Source organism: Xiphophorus couchianus, chromosome 12, assembly GCF_001444195.1.
Source record: "Xiphophorus couchianus chromosome 12, X_couchianus-1.0, whole genome shotgun sequence".
NCBI lineage: Eukaryota > Metazoa > Chordata > Actinopteri > Cyprinodontiformes > Poeciliidae > Xiphophorus > Xiphophorus couchianus.
Genome location: NC_040239.1, coordinates 24,935,233 through 24,953,373, shown reverse-complemented (window position 1 = coordinate 24,953,373; position 18,141 = coordinate 24,935,233). Strand labels below are relative to the sequence as shown.

General features: G+C 38.8%; 1 protein-coding gene across 1 annotated transcript in view; it reads left to right on the top strand.

The window, feature by feature from the left end:
* Positions 1-18,141, top strand: part of LOC114155150 (transmembrane protein 132D) — a 42,337-nt gene that overhangs the window by 9,585 nt on the left and 14,611 nt on the right. Inside the window, exon 3 of the mRNA XM_028034904.1 lies at positions 10,289-10,426. Coding sequence (XP_027890705.1) covers positions 10,289-10,426 — 138 coding nt within the window. The remainder of the gene's footprint in view (positions 1-10,288; positions 10,427-18,141) is intronic.

The window sequence follows — 18,141 nt, the reverse complement described above, 5'->3', positions numbered from 1 at the left end:
CAAAATATCTCAAGCTTGGTAAGATTGGTTGGTTAGACAAACTCTCTAAAGTCTTGCTTCAGATTTGTGTGCTAAGATCCACAGTGTAAAAACCCCCAAAAAACTAACTTATGATAAAATACTGGCAACTGTGGTTGCCAGGAATTTTACTATATAAATACGGCAAAATACTTTGTTACTTTGTGCACATAGTCTTTCATTTACATCCTCTAATATAGAGTTTTTTCTTCAGGATTACCAAGTATTTAACTCCACCCCATCTGCTAATGAAATTTCTTTCCTAAGAACGTCCTTCCTGCGACATTGATTTTGCTACCTCCACGGAGTGATGTTCAGGGTCATGTGCGGTATTAGTCACTCCCTCCAGTTTTTTACAATTCTGCCATGCATAGGAAGTCAAGAAAAATCAACAGATCAAGAGCAAAGTAATTGTGAGTTTATTAACAATTTCCTGCAAAAATGGTCAGAAACATTGGGTCCAAGTGGCGGCTAACTCCCATCTGTAGGTGGCAGTATTTCTTACTTCTACTACGCTGCTGCCAAGTTAAAGTCTTTGATTGATATGGCCAGTTACAAAAAGTCTTATTTTGCAAAATAGACGCAAATATTGCAAATATTTCTGAAGCAGCACCGTCAAATGAGCAATTTTGATCGCAGAAAAGCTCATAAAAACAATTGTGAAGCCTTGGAGGGACTGATTAGTATTCTGCCTCGTCTGCACATAGAAAAAGTTCAGCTTTCATGTCCTCTGACCAGAGAGCCTTCTTTTACATATTTGCTGTGTCACTTATACTATTTGGGTAAAAACTCAAATGGGTCTTCTTCACAGCTTCCTCCTTACAACTCCCCCATAAAATACAGATTTTTGGAGTGTGATGCTGAATTATCTCCTTGCCCAGGCAGCCGGTTTATGTTTTAGAAGAACTAATAAGTGCATCACAAGATATTTAAAGTTTGGGGTATTGTTTTATCTAACTCTGTTTTAAACTTGTCCACACATGTATGGTGTGATGTTTGGTGTTCTTCGTGTCTTTTGATGACATAGCCCAGGATGTTAAAAATTGTTAAATTCTGCATAGGAAGGCAGGGAACAACAACACGACTTACTCTATTCTCGTGACTTTGTCACTTTCTATTGTCTCAGAAAGTGACGCAATACAGCAGAGATGTGTCTCAAAACTGGAAGCGGGGTGAATTAAATACATCCGACCTGCTCTCACAGTTTCATTGATGTTTCCACGGTCATCTGCAGCCTTTTGTTGTCTTTATCCAGTCGGATATCAAACAGAACCTCTCCGCAGTAACGCTCGATATGCTGATTTCAGCTGTCAGAACAGACGGAGCAGAGATTTGCGCTAACCTGATTACAGACAGATTTATTTTGTTATTATTCAAGACAGGGGCTTCTTTACTCTGAGCAGGTGAATAATGATCTGTCAGGGGGAATGGAAAGCTTTTTCTCAAACAGGACAGTTATAGATTTGGTTGGTTTGAAGAGGTAACGTATCTGTCTGTGTTTTTTGAGCAAGGAGTCCTTACTTAGAACCCAGCAAGAACCCGTAAAGGCTGTTTACCCAATATTTAGTTCCTGGGTACTAGTAAGATACAGTGCCTTCGAAGTGTATGAATACCCTTTGAACTGTGACAATAAAACCACAAACTTCAAAGGTTTTTGCCGAAATGTTACAGAACCTGTTGTAAGACCAATATCAAGTTTTGCATAATTGTAAAGAGAAAAGACTAGGTTAATGTAGAATGACTGTCAGCCTATGTTTACATTTAAAAGTCAGAAAAAACTATTTGTACTCATCTCTCTCCAATATCTTTACAAATCCAGACCAACCAACAGCCTTAGTAAATCAACAATTTTGCGAAAAAGAATCCACTTTTGAGTAACTTAAGCTCTATAAATAATACAGCTTTTCTATGAAGGCTTCAGTGTTTTGCTTTAGTGAAAGAGCATAATCTCAACTACAAACCTACTATGACATGAGCATCACCTACACTGACAGGCCCAGCAAGGAGAGCATTAATAGATTTAGATATAGCCAAATATCTAAATCTTTGGCTAGATCAAAGATTTAGCTATCTCTGGTAACTCTGGTGCCAACTCTGGAGGAGCTACAAAGATTCCCACCTCAAGAATCTGTCAACAGGACAACTACAGTATTAGTCATGCACTCCACAAATTTAGCTTTTACGAAATAGGAAAGCCATAATTGAATGACACACATAAAAATGCCTTAGTTACAGTTTGTTTCAAGCCATGTAGGGGAAACTGCATACATGTGGAACAATTTGCTCTGGTCAGATGACAACAATTTGTTATTTTCTACTGGCTGATTGTAGAAAACTACTACTATGAACATTATTCCCAGAGGGAAACATGGCAGTACCAGCATCTTGGTGTTAGAAGTGACTTTCTTCAGCAGGGAAAAGGAAAGCAGGCCGATGTCAAGACGGATTAAGTTAAATATAAAACAATTCTGGAGGAAATTTCATGTTAGAGGGTGCAAAGGACTTGAGGCTGGGGCAGAGGTTGATCTTAGCAGGACACCAACCCAAAAGCTTGCAGGCTGCATGTGAGGTCAAAATGTCCAGTCAAAGTCCTTCAATCCAATTGAGGATTTTAAAACTGATGTGTACATAGACTTTCCGTCCAGTCTACCTGAGTGGGGGTTATTTTGTAAAGAAGAATGGGTGAAAATCTTTTGTCTATGGATGGCAAAAACTGGCATTGATTCGAACCAAATGCAGAAACCAAATTGCAACTGCAATTCAAATGACTTGCAGTTGCAAGTCTGAATAAAAACAACAAAAAGAAAACTCTCGAAACCACGCATTGTTTTTATCCTCTCCACTACTTTGAGTTGGTTTGTAACCCAAAATCCCAATGAAATACCCCAAATCTTCAACTGTGACATATTAAAATACAGAAAAGTTCTAAAAGGCATAAATACTTTTGCAGAGATCTGAATTTTGCCCTATGTTTCACATTCGACACATCGCTGGTAATGAAACCCTGACAATGTTTTATTGAAGATTTTCATTTAGTAATTCTCGTCCCAGTGGGACTTTTGAAAAAAGACAAACATGGACTTGAACAGTTGAGCACATGCAATGAGAGATAGCAAAAAAAGCATCAACGTCAAAATGTTTCATCCTACACTTCTTCAAGTTTTGAAGAATATTTTTAGGGAGAATCATTAAATGTAATAATATGTGGTTAGGTCATCTATTTGTCTTAATTATCTAGTTTTCTTTTCTTCCCGTCTCTTTATTTTAGCTGAAGCAATGAAGCCAAAAATGAAAAGTTAATTTCCCGCCCTCTTCAACCTGTCACTTTTAATTATTGCCGCCTTATCTCATTTACTTAGTCACCCAAAAGAAACCCAAATTAAAATCAGATAACCGTGATGCCACCTCACTTCCTCTTTTTTCCTTTTCTTCAGTTCCCTCTAAGCCTCCTGCTTTCTGCATTCGGTTGGAAGACTGACAATATTACTTGCAATCCTTTTAGTAAGCCGTCATGTCTGCACTGTAGGTTTTGGTGACTAGACTCAGAAATTTCCGTTTTGCATCATCCTATAATCACCGTGCACTCCGTGTGCTCATTCCATTTCCACGGCAACACGTCGCCATGCTAGCCCATCTTATCTGCATATTAACAAGCTCAGTGCATCCAGACTTCAACAGATGTCTGTGTGCTATATCACTGTCTGCATATCCCATTAAGCTCTCCTTAATGTTCTCTCATCAGCATGATTAACGTGTTATTGATCTCTATGCCCAGAGTCGTGGGATATTTAAATTTAAGGTTGACCGAGGGAAAAAAAAACAACAAAAAAAAAGCATCTGTTTCTCGTTTTCGTCGAATAAATCAGTTTTTTCATGCAACTCTATCGCTTTCATCAATTAGAGTATTTCTTTTACTTGTGAAATTAAAAGGCATTGACTGTAAACCAAAGGGGTTTGTTTAGACCTCTTCTTCGCCTGTTGAATCATCTTAAGGAAACGTTCAGACATGAAATTAAATTTAGCCGTCTTTCTCTATATGACATGGTTTCCGCTAAGCCTTTCAACCTGGAAATCTAATCCTTCATCTGTGTAACAAATGGGGTTTTTACATCCATTTTGAGGCCCGCCGTCCCTGCCATCTGCCAGGAGCGCTGGCATGAAGGTCCCCCCGAACTCCCCCGCTCCATGAGAACGATAAGCACGTTGTCAATGGCTCGCCATCAGACTGGCTAAACGTTGGACATTAGCCTGCATAATTGATGACTGCATCTGTTTCCGATTTCGTCGGGGTTTTGCTGGTGGTGCTGTGGCCCCCGTGAGCAACGTGTCCACACAGTTAGATTGGAAAAATCACAGCGTAGAAGAAGCAATTACAAACCTTATGGAGCATCTCCATATTGCCATTAATAATGGAATACATAGGGGGTTGGGCATCCAGGTTACACCAAGGAAATAGTCTAGCTTCTGCTTAATGGAATTTTTAAATAATCTCGTCGTTTCGTATCAGTCTGGAAAACACTTCATTTTTAGAGTTAAGTCTGTCTGCAAAGCTGAGCTGTAATCCAAAATGTCATGACATGGGTGGATTTGTAAGTAATAGGTTGTATACGTCTGTGTTCCAGTTCTCATCATTAGCACACTGGCACAGCGTCCATCAAAAACATTCACACTCAGCTGCAGCTTCCAGTGCTTTGAACACTTTTGCCATTGTTCTTTGCAAGTGTCTGAGGGATAGTTTTACTCTGTTGTTACAGGTTCTCATCTGGATTTTGACTCGGCCAGCAAACACATAGATATCCTCCAGTATAAATCAGTGGTTCTCAGGCTTTTTACAGCGAATACATCCCCAGTAAACAACAGGTAACCGTCTTGATAGACATTTTAAAACAGCGATGCAACAGGATTTGGACTTTTTCAGCCGCATTAAATGACAATGACAAGAAAAACAAGCATTGTTATCTTTTGATCGCTAGTTCATAGGTTGAACAGCGTGGTTTAAAAATGCATTTTGTTTATCCAAAATTTGAGAGTCTAAGGTCTACAGTTAGAAATATTTACAAAAAGCCCCATAAAGTCAGAGCGGTTTCTTACAAACACTGACCTCAAAATCCAATATGGCTTCAAAAGTGCTGAAACACTGAGTTCCTTTAAGTCAAGGCTAAACCCCCCACCTGTTTAGAGTTGCCTTTGATTGATAATAAACAGAGCAGTGATTAATATATTTGATGTATATGTGCTTGATGAGTCTGATGATGGCATTCTTGTTTCATAATTGGTTTTATGTACTTTTGGTGTAAAGCACTTTGAGCCGCCTTGTTGCTAAAATGTGCAATAAAAATAAACTTGACTTGACCTGACTATATACTCCCAATAAAATACATTGAAGTTTCTGATAAAACGTGCAAAAGTACAAGAGATGTAAAGTATTTTTGCAAGACAGGGTTCATTCCATGAGCGCATGTGGAAAATAATTATACCAAAAAAATGAATATTATGTAATAGCTGAGCCACTCCTGCCACTCATATCTTACCTGGTCAGAAAGTGAGATGGATGGCTGTTGCAGCACCTGAAAGCTGCCTTTCACACACGCTGTCAGCATGAGTCTCCACAGCCATCCATCTTCTCTGCCCCGGTGCCTCTCCCCGCCCGCTGTCTTCCTCTGGGCCCATTAAAACCATGGAGACGGGTTTCTGTTCCCAACCACTCCACCAAAAAAAAAAAAAAAACTTTTCCAGATGCAGGGGAATCCTTTTTTTTTTTTTTTTTACTTTCAAAAAAGGGACTTTAGATAAAACTCCTTGTTACTGCCACTTTTCATTAAGTACACCCTGCTCCACTCGGCCCTAATACATGGAGGTGTTCCATCATGGCAGGCCGCCGTATTCAGAGGCAATTACTAGATTAACCACCCTGTTACGTTTTCTCATTATTACTGTGAATATTCCATCCTTCTTCCCTCGCTGATTGCAGTGCATTAAAGGTTTTAAGGTTTCCCCGATTGGAAGCAAACTGCACATTCACACTGCAATTATTATTCCCTATAGTCAGCAGAACTGCAATTATATCTAAAAGAGCTTACAAATCGCTGGTTCAACTAACACAGAGCGAAGCAGCTTAAAAGTAAAGAAAAAAAAAAGTCAAATTGCAGATTTTCAATAAACATATTGATTCATTGTGGGTGGTGTGTTATTTCTTTTTAATCTCTAGTATAAAGTGACACCACGCTGCTGATTATCCTAGCCTTGCATACAGATTTGGAGCAGATTTTTGCAGTGCCTCGCAAATGGATCCATACCCCCCTTTTCACATTACATCCACGTTGCATTAATATTTTATTGAGGTTGTTTGTGATGGACTGACACAAGTCTGAAGTGAGATGAAGCGAATACACAATCAATCACGTGATGCAAGACGTGAAAATGTGAAAAAGCTCGAATAATCTTGTAAAGCCGATGCAACTACATAGTTGTTGAATTTAAGCACTTCCCAGAAAGCTATTAACATTTCACAGTTGATCCCAACAGCAGCTATAAGGGGACACTGTGTTGACACTGCATTACCATTACTGTGAACAACACGAGTCCGGCCACCTTCCATCTTGCTATCTGCTAAACCGAAACCAAATCAGGAACAAGCAGGTCCTTGTACTGAAACCTCATCTATTCTCCTTTGCTCATTTAAACCGCACTGTGTGTTTTCCTCCTCTGTTGTTGCCTCCACCGCCTCCTGGGAGCGCTCAGACTGTTAACAATTACCCCCTTCTGTTTTCCTCTGTCAGTCACTCTAATGCACACAGAAACTGGTTTCAGCTACTAACCAGAGATACTCTGAAGCACCTTAGCTGCAGCTGTAACTTCCTTCTGGGGCTTTATTTTCTGTTCCAAGTTAAATGTGATTTAAGAAGTCCGAGTTTCTCTTTTTTTTCCGTTTTATTATTTGTGAGTTTGGAGTGGCAAAATGTGTGGTAGAATACACAGAGAGGCGCAGCTTAAACCTAGGTGCTGTGTTAAAAAAACGTGACACAAATTACTTATAAAATTTGCCACAGGATGTTCTCTGTAATCTTCTCAAAGTCTAGTGTGAGGAAATGTGGTTGTATGGCCCCAATAAATATCATAAATCAGGAGGAAGTTGCTCAATGTTGTTTTGGTTTGATCAGAGTTTTTATTAGAATCCAATAACAAGCCTGGCAAATTTCAGAACTAAAATAAATAGAAATATGACGTTTTGTACATAATTTTCGCAAAATGGGAGTAATGGGGTACAAAATAGCAAAGGATGAGTACAAAATAGTGGTACCGCTTTGTGACTGCGTGAGCTGACCCAGAGCCACAGATCAGGCTAATCCCTAAACAAACAGCCTCAATAACCATAACACTGTTTTCTTCCACATATTTTTATCCATTTGTCTTTTTTTAAATCTCTAGTAACAATCATGTCAGAAATATTGAATGTTGTATTTAGGGATATATCAGATCAGATTTCACCTGATTCAAAAGAGGTGTTGTCGAACTCATGAGGAATACATAGGCCTGTCGCAATAACAAATTTTGCTGGACAATAAATTGTCCCAGAAGTTATTGCGATAAACCATAATATTGTTGGAGTCCATTATCAAGTACTGTAACTGTAACAACATAATAATGCAACACATTCTCAAGTATCAATGAACTTTACATTCAAATTAACATTTAACCCTGGAGCTGGAAGACACTTTAAATATCCAAAATAAATCAACAAAATAATGGAAACATCAAATAAAATGGATTATAAAGTCTCGGTAAAGAAAATTGTCCTTCAAAAAAAGGGCGTGTTGAGACCGAATCACCAGACTGAAGACTTTTGTCATCCAGTTTTTGGTAAAAGGAGCAAAAACAAGAAAAAAAAAAACAATAAATCATACAAATGGAAATTATTGAGTTTGTTTTCATTCATCATACGATTAATTGATTTACTGCTTATTGCGACAGGCCTAGGAAGACACATCTTTTATATGCTTTTATTTGACATAAGAATAGATCATTTATAATTTGTTATAGTTAATTAACAATACACATAAATCCATGTGCTAAGCTCTCAATGAGTGCTCTTTTGCTATTAATAGAATATCTACTACCCTGATGTCTTGTAAAGGTTCATGTTGTAGAAATTCAGTTTTGGTTTCCTCCAAACGTCTCATACAGTCACAGTTACTCAGCGACTTTATTTTTCTCTAATTTGGTGCCGGATTAATCCAGAACCCACCCACCCCCAAGCAAATAACACACAGCTAGCGCTCCAAATGAAAGAAGGCACCAAAACACAAGTTGGTTTAGAGGAAATTAACAAACACCTGTTCTGCTCTCCTGTCACAGATCTGATCGGACAATCTGACGTGTTCAGGTAGTTTGGAAAACTTGAGTCTCTCAATTCTTTCCTTCTTCCTCCCCCAAACATTTCCCCTAAAACTGACATTCTAGTCGGTGACCTTTAAACTCCTGAACAAGATGCAAGATTTTGATAAAGGTTAGGCTTCCACCAGCTGAGATAGCATTTTGAACATTCAAGCTTTCACCCATAAGCACCCCGCTTCTCCCGAAAGCAGTAAATTGCAGAATTAGGGTTGGAGCCATTGTGATTAGGATGGTTCCCTCAGATAAGAATTAACCCATAAGGGACAATTTTGACTGATGCCTTTTAAGGTGTATTGGACAGATTATTAATTTTGAACCTAAACTAAAACTGTTTGCTGTAGCATAACAACTGATACGTTGATAATCGTTTGTAATGTAATCACATTTCTGGACATGATCTCATAACAGGGTCAGGACAACACTATTAACACCTTTTTTTCCAGATTGGTCAGCCAGAGCTTCTTCATTGGCTGTTCAACATGCTATTGCTATGCCAATTAAAATGCCTTTTGACTTTTAACCAGTGGTGTTTAGCTGTGCGTAATAGACACCAAACATTTGTTTTATTTACGAGCCAGGTTTTTTTGTTGTTTTTTTTTACACTGGAGGATTTCCCTTGTTAGCCTTGTCGTCCTTTTGTGAACTCTTATTAATCAGGGTAATGAGCTTCTGCAGCAAGCAGGTGGGACGGAAACGGGCAACCGTGGGGGCATGAGCTTACCACGAAGCCATGCACACAGATCATTTATTCCTTTCTAATTGTAACCTTTAACCTTTTGAGATCTTCTTCTGTTTGAATTTAAAACAGCCAAATTCATTCATTGAGAAAAAGGAACGCCCTCCAATCTCGATTCCCTGCTGTTGGGACAGCGGGTCGTAGCAGGCGCTGGAGCTCCACGACGGATGTTCGAATTAGCTCCCACTTAGGCAGATGTGCAGTCGAGCTCCGACGCCGCAGGAACACAAATGTGTGCAAAATATTCAATGCAGTAGGTCGGTTTTATTTTATATCATGGGGATAATAATACGTGCAAGGTTGCATTCCTTCCCAGGGCTCAACAGGGACCTGCATTTCATTTTCCTTTTGGCTGAAACTAAAACCAAAGTCAGCAGCAGGAGCGGTGCTCAGATTGCTGCTGCTCTTATCGCAGATTATGCTTCCTTAGAGACTCGTAATGCGCTCTACACTTGTGTTTACCTTGAAGATTGGGAGATAAACCACACAGCTTTACATGCGAATGAAAATCAAAGAATTAGACTTTTTTTTTTTCTAAACTGTCTACCAGAACCTGTTTATGCTGTTTGTGAGCAGGTCCCACAAGAGATTTGAAAAAACAAAAAAACAAAACACACACACAAATGAGTCAACGTTCTATTGTTGTTTTCTTTTTTTTTTTAAAACTCGTGTCTCTCTCTTGGCCCTCGCAATTCTTACAGAACAGCATCTCATTAACGTTTGACCTACTGAAAGCTGCTTATGCTGGGGAAAGCCCGCAGGGATGGCATTTTCTCCCTCATAATGCACACAATTTATAAATTAGTCAGCCAAGAAAACTCCCAATCCATCTGTGTATTTTAAATCATGAAAGCACACAGTGAATGAACAGACTCTAAGGTGGAGAAACTGGCACTGGGGGGTTGGATACGAGTTGCTACATAATAGTTGTTTTATGTGTTTCAGATACACCCCCCTCCCCCCTCCCCCAAAATACACTTTCCTTTTGTTGAAAATAAAGCTCCTTTGTGATACCCTGCAAAAACTATTTTGTATGGTGCACACTGAGAGGCCGGAAAACAAGATGTGAAATATCACATACATATATAGACATTTCCCATTGGCCACATTCTTGACCTTTTCATTTGTGGCTTTCTGCAGAGCATCAGTAAAGAAAGGTGTGACCTTTCGAACAGCAACACCCAGCAACTCTTTACTGTGGGACATCACGCTGGATATGGGAGCAGATGGAGCCATTGCTGTGATTTGCCAGAGAAAGGCCCCCATACCTGGGAAAAGGTGAGTCAATGAAAAGTCAACACGACTCTATGGCTTGGTCAGAACATTTTATGTGTGCCTAGTTTTTGTGCCTGCAAATTTTAATATCTCGTCATAACTATTCCCCCTAAAAATGTTGTATTAAAATACAACATTTTTGAAGGAGTCGTCATTTCTTTTGCACAGAAAATATATTCTGTGTCATATTTTGTGTCCTGCAAAGAGAAACAGTTTTATTTTTTGGGAGTAAATCTAAACCGTCCCTACCGAACAAGTCTGACATTGGTTTAGTGTCCGCTGTCTGTACCGTGTCCTAGATGGACACTGGCTACAGGTTCTCCTGTAAAACCCATTCTAAATGGGCATCTGCTGCTTATCTTTATTACACGCTTACACTCTGTTCTTGTTTTTATTTCGAAACATTTGCCAGCTGCGTGTGGTCACAAACTCCTAAAATGCAGCAAATTCGTTTTTTTGTTTTTGTTTTCGCCCAAGACTTTCAAGAACCTGAGGAGTGTGGTGAGCTGCATCGATGCGACATTAAAACTATTTACGACAACATCTGCAGGTCAGTTGGATCAAAGTCGGCTCTCAGGGTTTCTGAGCACCTAATCTTATTAAACAGGGCTACACCCTCTCTTTATCTGGGATGTCCTTTCTACATCAGCAGCTTTGCACTGTTTACCTAAATTTAACTGAGGTAAGTTATAGGTTAAGTAGATGACTTTTTAACAGTACAGTGCCTTAAAAGTACCGACACCCTGTAACATTTCGTCTCATTGCATTCACAAATGATGCATTTTATTGGGATATTTTTTGTGCTGTTGCACACAACTATAAAGTGGAAGAAGAAGAATAGCTTTTGGAAGTTATTTTTACAAATAGACATCTGAAAAGAGTTCATTTCTTTTTGACAACTGATTATCCTGACTCATCAACCTACTTCAGAAGTCACCTAATGAGAAAACGGCGGTGTAATTTAATCTCAATATAAATACAGCCGTTCTGTGTGGGTATCAGAGGTTTGTGAGAGAACAAACAGCATCACTGTATCTGTATCTGTCTCTGCCGACGTCACAGATACAGCTGCGGATAAAACAATATTAACAAGCTCTGAAAATCTTAGATAGTGACACTGCACATCACTTTTAACTCACCATCCTTTCAGTGAAAAAGCAGTGATTTCATCATCATGGTGTGAGGCTGCTTTCCTTCAGCAGGAACAAGGGAAGCTTGTCAGAAAATGAGTAGACTTAACTACAGGTCAGCCCTAGAAGAAAAAAAAAAAGCTCCTCAATACTGTAGAGGCCTGAGGTGGAGGTGTGCAACATGTTTTAGCCACTAAATGCAACCAGAGCTACAACTCAATGGTTTACAACAAAAGTATACTCAGCATTTAACGTACTAGATAGGCCCAGTCAAAGTCCAGACATAAATCTAACTACTGTTTACCTTGAAAGAATACACTCTAATCGGACTTAGTTCTTGTTTTTACCCATTACTTATATGGGGTTTCTTTTGATGTGAAGATGCAAGTAGAGACATAACAGGAAAGATATGCAGCAGGAATTGCATCAAAAGATGTTACTCATGCTCCACGGCACCACCGCCGTCTGCAAGTAGTTAAAAATTGCAAATACTTCAGACCCTATCTGAAAATAATTATAGTTGTCCTTTTTAATAGTTCAACATCAAATGAACTTTATGTGTTAGTAAGCACAGTGAAAACCATCTTAACAATTACACAAAATCTAATATTTACAGTCCTTGTCTTTGTTCTAGAGGGCACAGCCAATCAGCACAAAGGAAAATAAATGTTGCTCCTGGATTGGCTGCTTTAGAAACACCAGCCAACAGTGTGTCAAGTAACACATTTCAACTTCCAAAGCTGCATTTTCTTTTGAATATTTTAGATATGGTCTTTGTAAAAAATCTCCAAATAGCCAAACTTCCTGCAAATAACTTTGGGTTATGTTACACAGAAAAATCTGTGTATAGGTGAGAGCTTGAATACTGGAACACACATTTTAAATCTTTTTCATCTTCACAATCCCACATCACCTTTATTGGCATATTGCAACAAAACACAATAAAGTACTTTTTTTTATTAAATCTTTATTTAACCAGATAAAAACCCATTTACTTTTTGTCACTAGGGTGTCATGGCCAAGAAAGGCGTCAGCACTGGTCGTATTGGCTAAGACAGGTAGACAGCAGTAAAAGTCATTACAAATATATCAAGTGTGAACAATTTGGCATTAAAGTACAGTAGCTGTGACAGTAATAATTTAAAATGTAAAGGCAGTGGGAATTTAAGATTTGAAACACAGGCACTGTTGACAGGATTTCCGCTGTCGTCTTTTTTTTTTTTATTTTGCCGAAAGCGTTCGATGAAACAAGTTCGGACAGTTTTAGCTCAGCTTGCAAACAGAGGGCGCAGAGACGCTAAAAGCTTTCTTCTCCTTTTTTGTTCTCACACAAAGAGCATAGAATGAACTTTGAGCAGAAGGCACAACTGACGCCTGTTCTCCGAAGAAAAGTGAATGAATAAATAAAAATGAAGTGGGCCAAAAAGGGCCTTGTACACCAGAGTCATCCAGTGTGTATATCACCCAATATTCAGCGAAGGCTTGCCAGCTCTAGAATGCAGTTCACAGTGGTGGGTGAGGTGACTTCCGCCAGTGATAAATCTCAAAGCACAGTGATATACAGGAGTCAAGGACTGTAGACTGCTGGGTGAAAGCCTCATGTACAATATTGCAACACTCAAGTGGCAAAAACGTAGTTGGGATCAAAATCTTCCAGGTTCTGAGGGGGAAACATGATTTGTTTCTGCAGTGGAAACCAAGCTTCACATTTAAATTGGAGATTAAATGTTTCACTTGACATGAAAAGTAGATGCTCTGCAGATTGCCTGACAGAATCTGATCAGCTTTTTACTTTATACAATATCTCTCTTACTCTATATACATACAGTAAACAAGAACAAATAGAATTATTTTTTATTGTACATTACAATAACTACTGTTAAAGTCAATGTTTATGAGCCACACAACCCTCTGTAACAGAGAGAATTAGTGAATTCAGGTCACTAGACAACATTTTTTCACTAAACAACCTAAGGATTCAGGAAGGGGAATGTCAGATGTCAGATTCCCCTTTGACCTTATGCGACGTACAGTTATTACTTCCTGTTATGAGCCATCAAATCATGTGCAGCGGGTCTCAGCAGATAACAATTCGACCTAGTTGGCTGCTTAAACGTGATGTGTAACCGTGCAAAAACAAAAAGTAGGTCATTGAAAGCTGATCGTTTCACAAATGTTGGACAACAAAATAAAACACAGCACAAAGGCCACCTCAAACTGGATTGCAAGGGTTTTGATCCAATCTACAAAAGAAATAGCTTTTTCTATGACTCAAATGTGTCTGCAGCAAAGAACATCAAACATGCTGAGCTACTGAAGGATTTGACAGCAAATACCATTCATAAACCAGGGATCACAACAATGTGCACACATTTCAGACCTCTTCATGAAGCCACACTCGAGATACTTATAACTAAGTATCACGCCATCATCTATATAACAAACCTGCTGTCCATCCAGCTGCCTAGCCACGTTGTTGTGTACCGCATAAATCTGTGTTGCTTTCCAAGCCTGCAAGTGAACCCTAAAGTAGGTGCTTTGAGATTAAATTCAAACAGTAAGATTATGTCTGCCTTTAGAGTGGCTCCAAGAAAAGATTTTATGACTAAGGCTCTCTTGAATGGTTTCCAGGGTAGGAAGAGCCTAAGTGTGTGCCGCCAAGTTTTGCAAGGAGCTCAATGAAGGGCCAAGCAATAAAAACAGGAGGAGGGAGGTAATTCATTGGTAATAAAGCAAATTTATATACTTGAATATTGGTTTAAATCATTATTGTTTGCTTAACTAAGCTCTTTTTTATATAACTGACAACTTGTTTGCTTTAAACAGAGGCAGGGCATTAAGCCTCTGTACGTTGGTTTGACCTCGTTATGCTGTTTTCCCCACTTGTTGTGGATTATGATACTGTTTACAACAACATCTATGTTGGTGAACATATTTCTTTCACCATTATGGCTAATCCTCTTTAAAAATGCGACAAAGTACGTAGGACTCCTGCTGAGGGTGTCTGCTGTCGCAACTCTTTTGGGATTTCTGTGACTATATGCCTTGCTAGCCTTCGTCAGCTCAACCAGTATTTGCTGTATCAGTACACTGTGTCTGTTTTTGTTGTTGTTGTTGTTTTCCCATGCTCCATTGAAGGAGCTTGGCTTGGATCTTAATAAACTTGCAGGCAGATTGCAAGCAATAAAAACATAGCCGACAAGGTTGTTGATCATTCCTCTGCGAGCTTACAAACTATGACAGGGGCGTGTAGCATGGCAACAGTGCCTATCATATGGATATCTGTGTTAATGCAGACTTAAGGGGATGTGCTCTGCCTGCTGATGTGAGCCAAGCATATCTTCTTGTAATACTTGACCAGAATGCGATTACTATCTTTTAATCTCAGGTCTCTGAGCAATATGTTACAATGATTAAATTACACTAAATCTTTCTTTTGCCCTTAATAAGGAAAATCCTTTAGCATGCTTTGCTTTTGAGGTTGGAATTTAATAAAGGATTCATGCATATGATTTGTAATTCCACATCACCATCGAGCCAGTAGCACAGTGTGTCCGTGATGCAGCCCCTAGTTATGCAGCAAAAAAGGGCTTGGTGAGTCTGCACAACTCTGACACTGATTTATAACTTGTGCACACTGTGGAGAGTCTGATAAAGTCCATGATGTTATGTGCATGCTTATTTTGTTTTGCCCCACCAATAAATCTTCTCTGTTGTTCAATGACACGCCAAGGAATAAAAGCTAAAATACAAACCGGGGACATGGCAGAAAAAATTCAATGCGAAGTAGCAGAGCAGCCTGCTCCAGCTGGCATCAGGAAAAGGCCACTATAACTTACAGAGGCCAATGCCTTTTGCTAACTGTGCAGAATGCCACTGTCCCTAGAACACCTCATATCCCATTCATATGTAAGACTTGCAGACATTCCCAGTGAAATGATATCTGCAACAAAAAAAAAAGATCTTTTTTTATGTTTCTCTAAAAAAGCCTCAAGTTGCAGAATCCTCTTCAGTGCTGAAAAATGGGCCAGGCCATATCTTGTCCCAGTTCCTCAGATCACACATAGAAATGTCTTCTTTCATGGGGCGAAATTCATAACACGTCACAATGAATTTTTTGCCGGATATTGCGTAAAGTCTGGTCGCTTGGAAGAAACGGGTCTTTTGAAGAGTACACAATTATTTGAAAATAAAGTATGTTAGATTTAGGGATGGACTTTTAAAAACCAAGATGCACATTTTTTTTCTAACGGACAATGAAACAGGGTTGATAATTACTTTTTTCAAGCTTGTTGAAATTTGATACATCAATAGCACAATAATCTCAATAAAAGATGCTAAAGTATTTCAAAATGGTTAAAAAATAAAACTGCAATGACATTTACTAGGCGTGCCATCTCACAGTCTGATAGTTGAAATAGTCCAGTAAAAGTCCTAACCTCCAGTATTGTACAATGGCTATTCTTGATATGAGCAACATACTCCAGTATGTTAACACTCAAAGTGCTGTTGTGTTGGGAGAGCGCCACCCTAAAGTTTTTTATTGCTTACTTTTTACTTTCATGTGGAGTGGGCACTGATGGAGTTTAGAAAAATTTGCATCTGATTCCCAAACCCCTATTTGGCCCCAAGCAAAAGCAATTTTTCACCCCCTTTGATTGAATTTTGAGACATCTCTAGTTTAAAATCTAAAATACTTAAAGCGGTTATACAGAAACTGGATTTGCTACAATCAACAAATTTACGCTAAAAACAGTATGAGATTCTTTAAATCCCTTATTGTATTTGTCAGAATACAAAAATGCATTTTTTATCATTTTTTGCTGTTTCCGTTCATGACATTGCATGAAGATTGCATTATGCTTACCTGTCAAAGATGGACAGACATATAATGCACTAAATATGGATGGATTCAAATATATTTTCAGCTTAAGAAGCCTTTTTATATTTGAATTCCAACTTCTCCCTTTTTACAAAATATTTGATATCATGCCTGCTGTCAGTTTAGCAGTTGAATAGTCTCTCGCTCCTTGTGTAGCGATTACTCGCTCAATCACTCCGTTAATGAGAAATCTATACAAATGTCTGCTTGTGGAGAGGCTATAGCCCTGGCAGTGGAGAGATCTCACTTTCTGTTGGTCAAGAGATCTGTTGATCTACCTGGTGAGAGATCTATGTGTCTGTGATACAGTCTATCACACCAGTTGTTTGGAGATTTATGTCATTGGGGGTCAAGAGTTCTCTCCAATCGCTTTTTCTGTTGAAAGAGCTATTCCTGTGTTGCTTGAGAGATCAATCAATCTGTCAAAAGATCTATTGGTGTGTCAGCAGAGGCATCTATTGCTCTTTCAATTGATTATGAAATCTGCCAGTCGAGAGATCTGATCCTCTGTCAGTCATGAGATCTATCATTTTGTCTGTCCAGAGATCTATTACTTGCTTGACAAAATGTGAAATCTGTAGCTCTGCCTGTCCAGGGATCTATTCCTCTGTCTGGTGAGATATCAGTTACTGTCTGTCAAAAGATTTGGGGTGAGCACTCTAGCACTCCGATGGTTTAGCTATCAACCCCTGTCAGCCAAGAGCTCAATCACACTGTGAGGACAGGGATCTATTGCTTTGTTGGTTAAGAGATCTCTCTCTCACTTTGTTACTCTGTCAGACAGAATAATCTATTGGTCAGGAGATCTATCACTTTGTCACTTGAGACGTGTTGGTTGAAAGATTTGTTGCAGTTTATTTTGAGAGATCTATCAGTCTGCCTGTTATAGTTTGAGAGATGTCTTCTCTGTCAAGTAATCTATTGCTCTGTCAGCCAGGAAATCGGACACTCTGTTGGTCAAGTGATCCAGTGACTATCTGGTGAGAGACCTACTGCTTGGTCAGTAAAGAGATTCATCACCTCATCTGTTAAAAGATTGATCGTTTTAAGTCAAAAGATCAATCTCGCTCTTGAGCGATTCATTCGTCATCCCGTCATTGAAACAACCGTCAGTCAAAAGAGTCATGAGTGTGTCAGTCAAGAGATCTTTTGTTCTGTTGATAAATCTTGCTTGCTGAGAGATCTGACATCTTGTCTGTCAAAAGGTCTTTCAAGGTAGAACGACAGAACTTTCTGTAAAGACATCTTTCACTCTGTCTACAAGATACCTGCTGCTTTGTCAATCAAGAAATCTATCACTCTGTCTTGTTGTTGGTCAAGAGTTGTTGCTCTTGACCAATTCTCTCTCTGGTGAGAGATTTATTGTCCTGTCTGTCTAGACATCTTTGGGGCATCTTAATACATTGGAATATTATTGAAAAGTTTGTTGATTTCACTGAATCAATTTACAAAGGACAACACATTATATATATATTAATTACACACTGAGTGATGATTTTACACCTTTCGTTCTGTTCATTAATATGATTACATCTAATGAAATGGTGTATTTAATTTCTTAGTCTAGATTAATGTTACGTCTGAAAAATAAAAAACATTTGATTAATTGAATACAATTTGTAATAAGGCTGTAATGCAAAATGTGGAAAAGGTGAAGGTCTGTATACACTTTATGAACGCACTATACAGGTTGTTATTTTTTAATC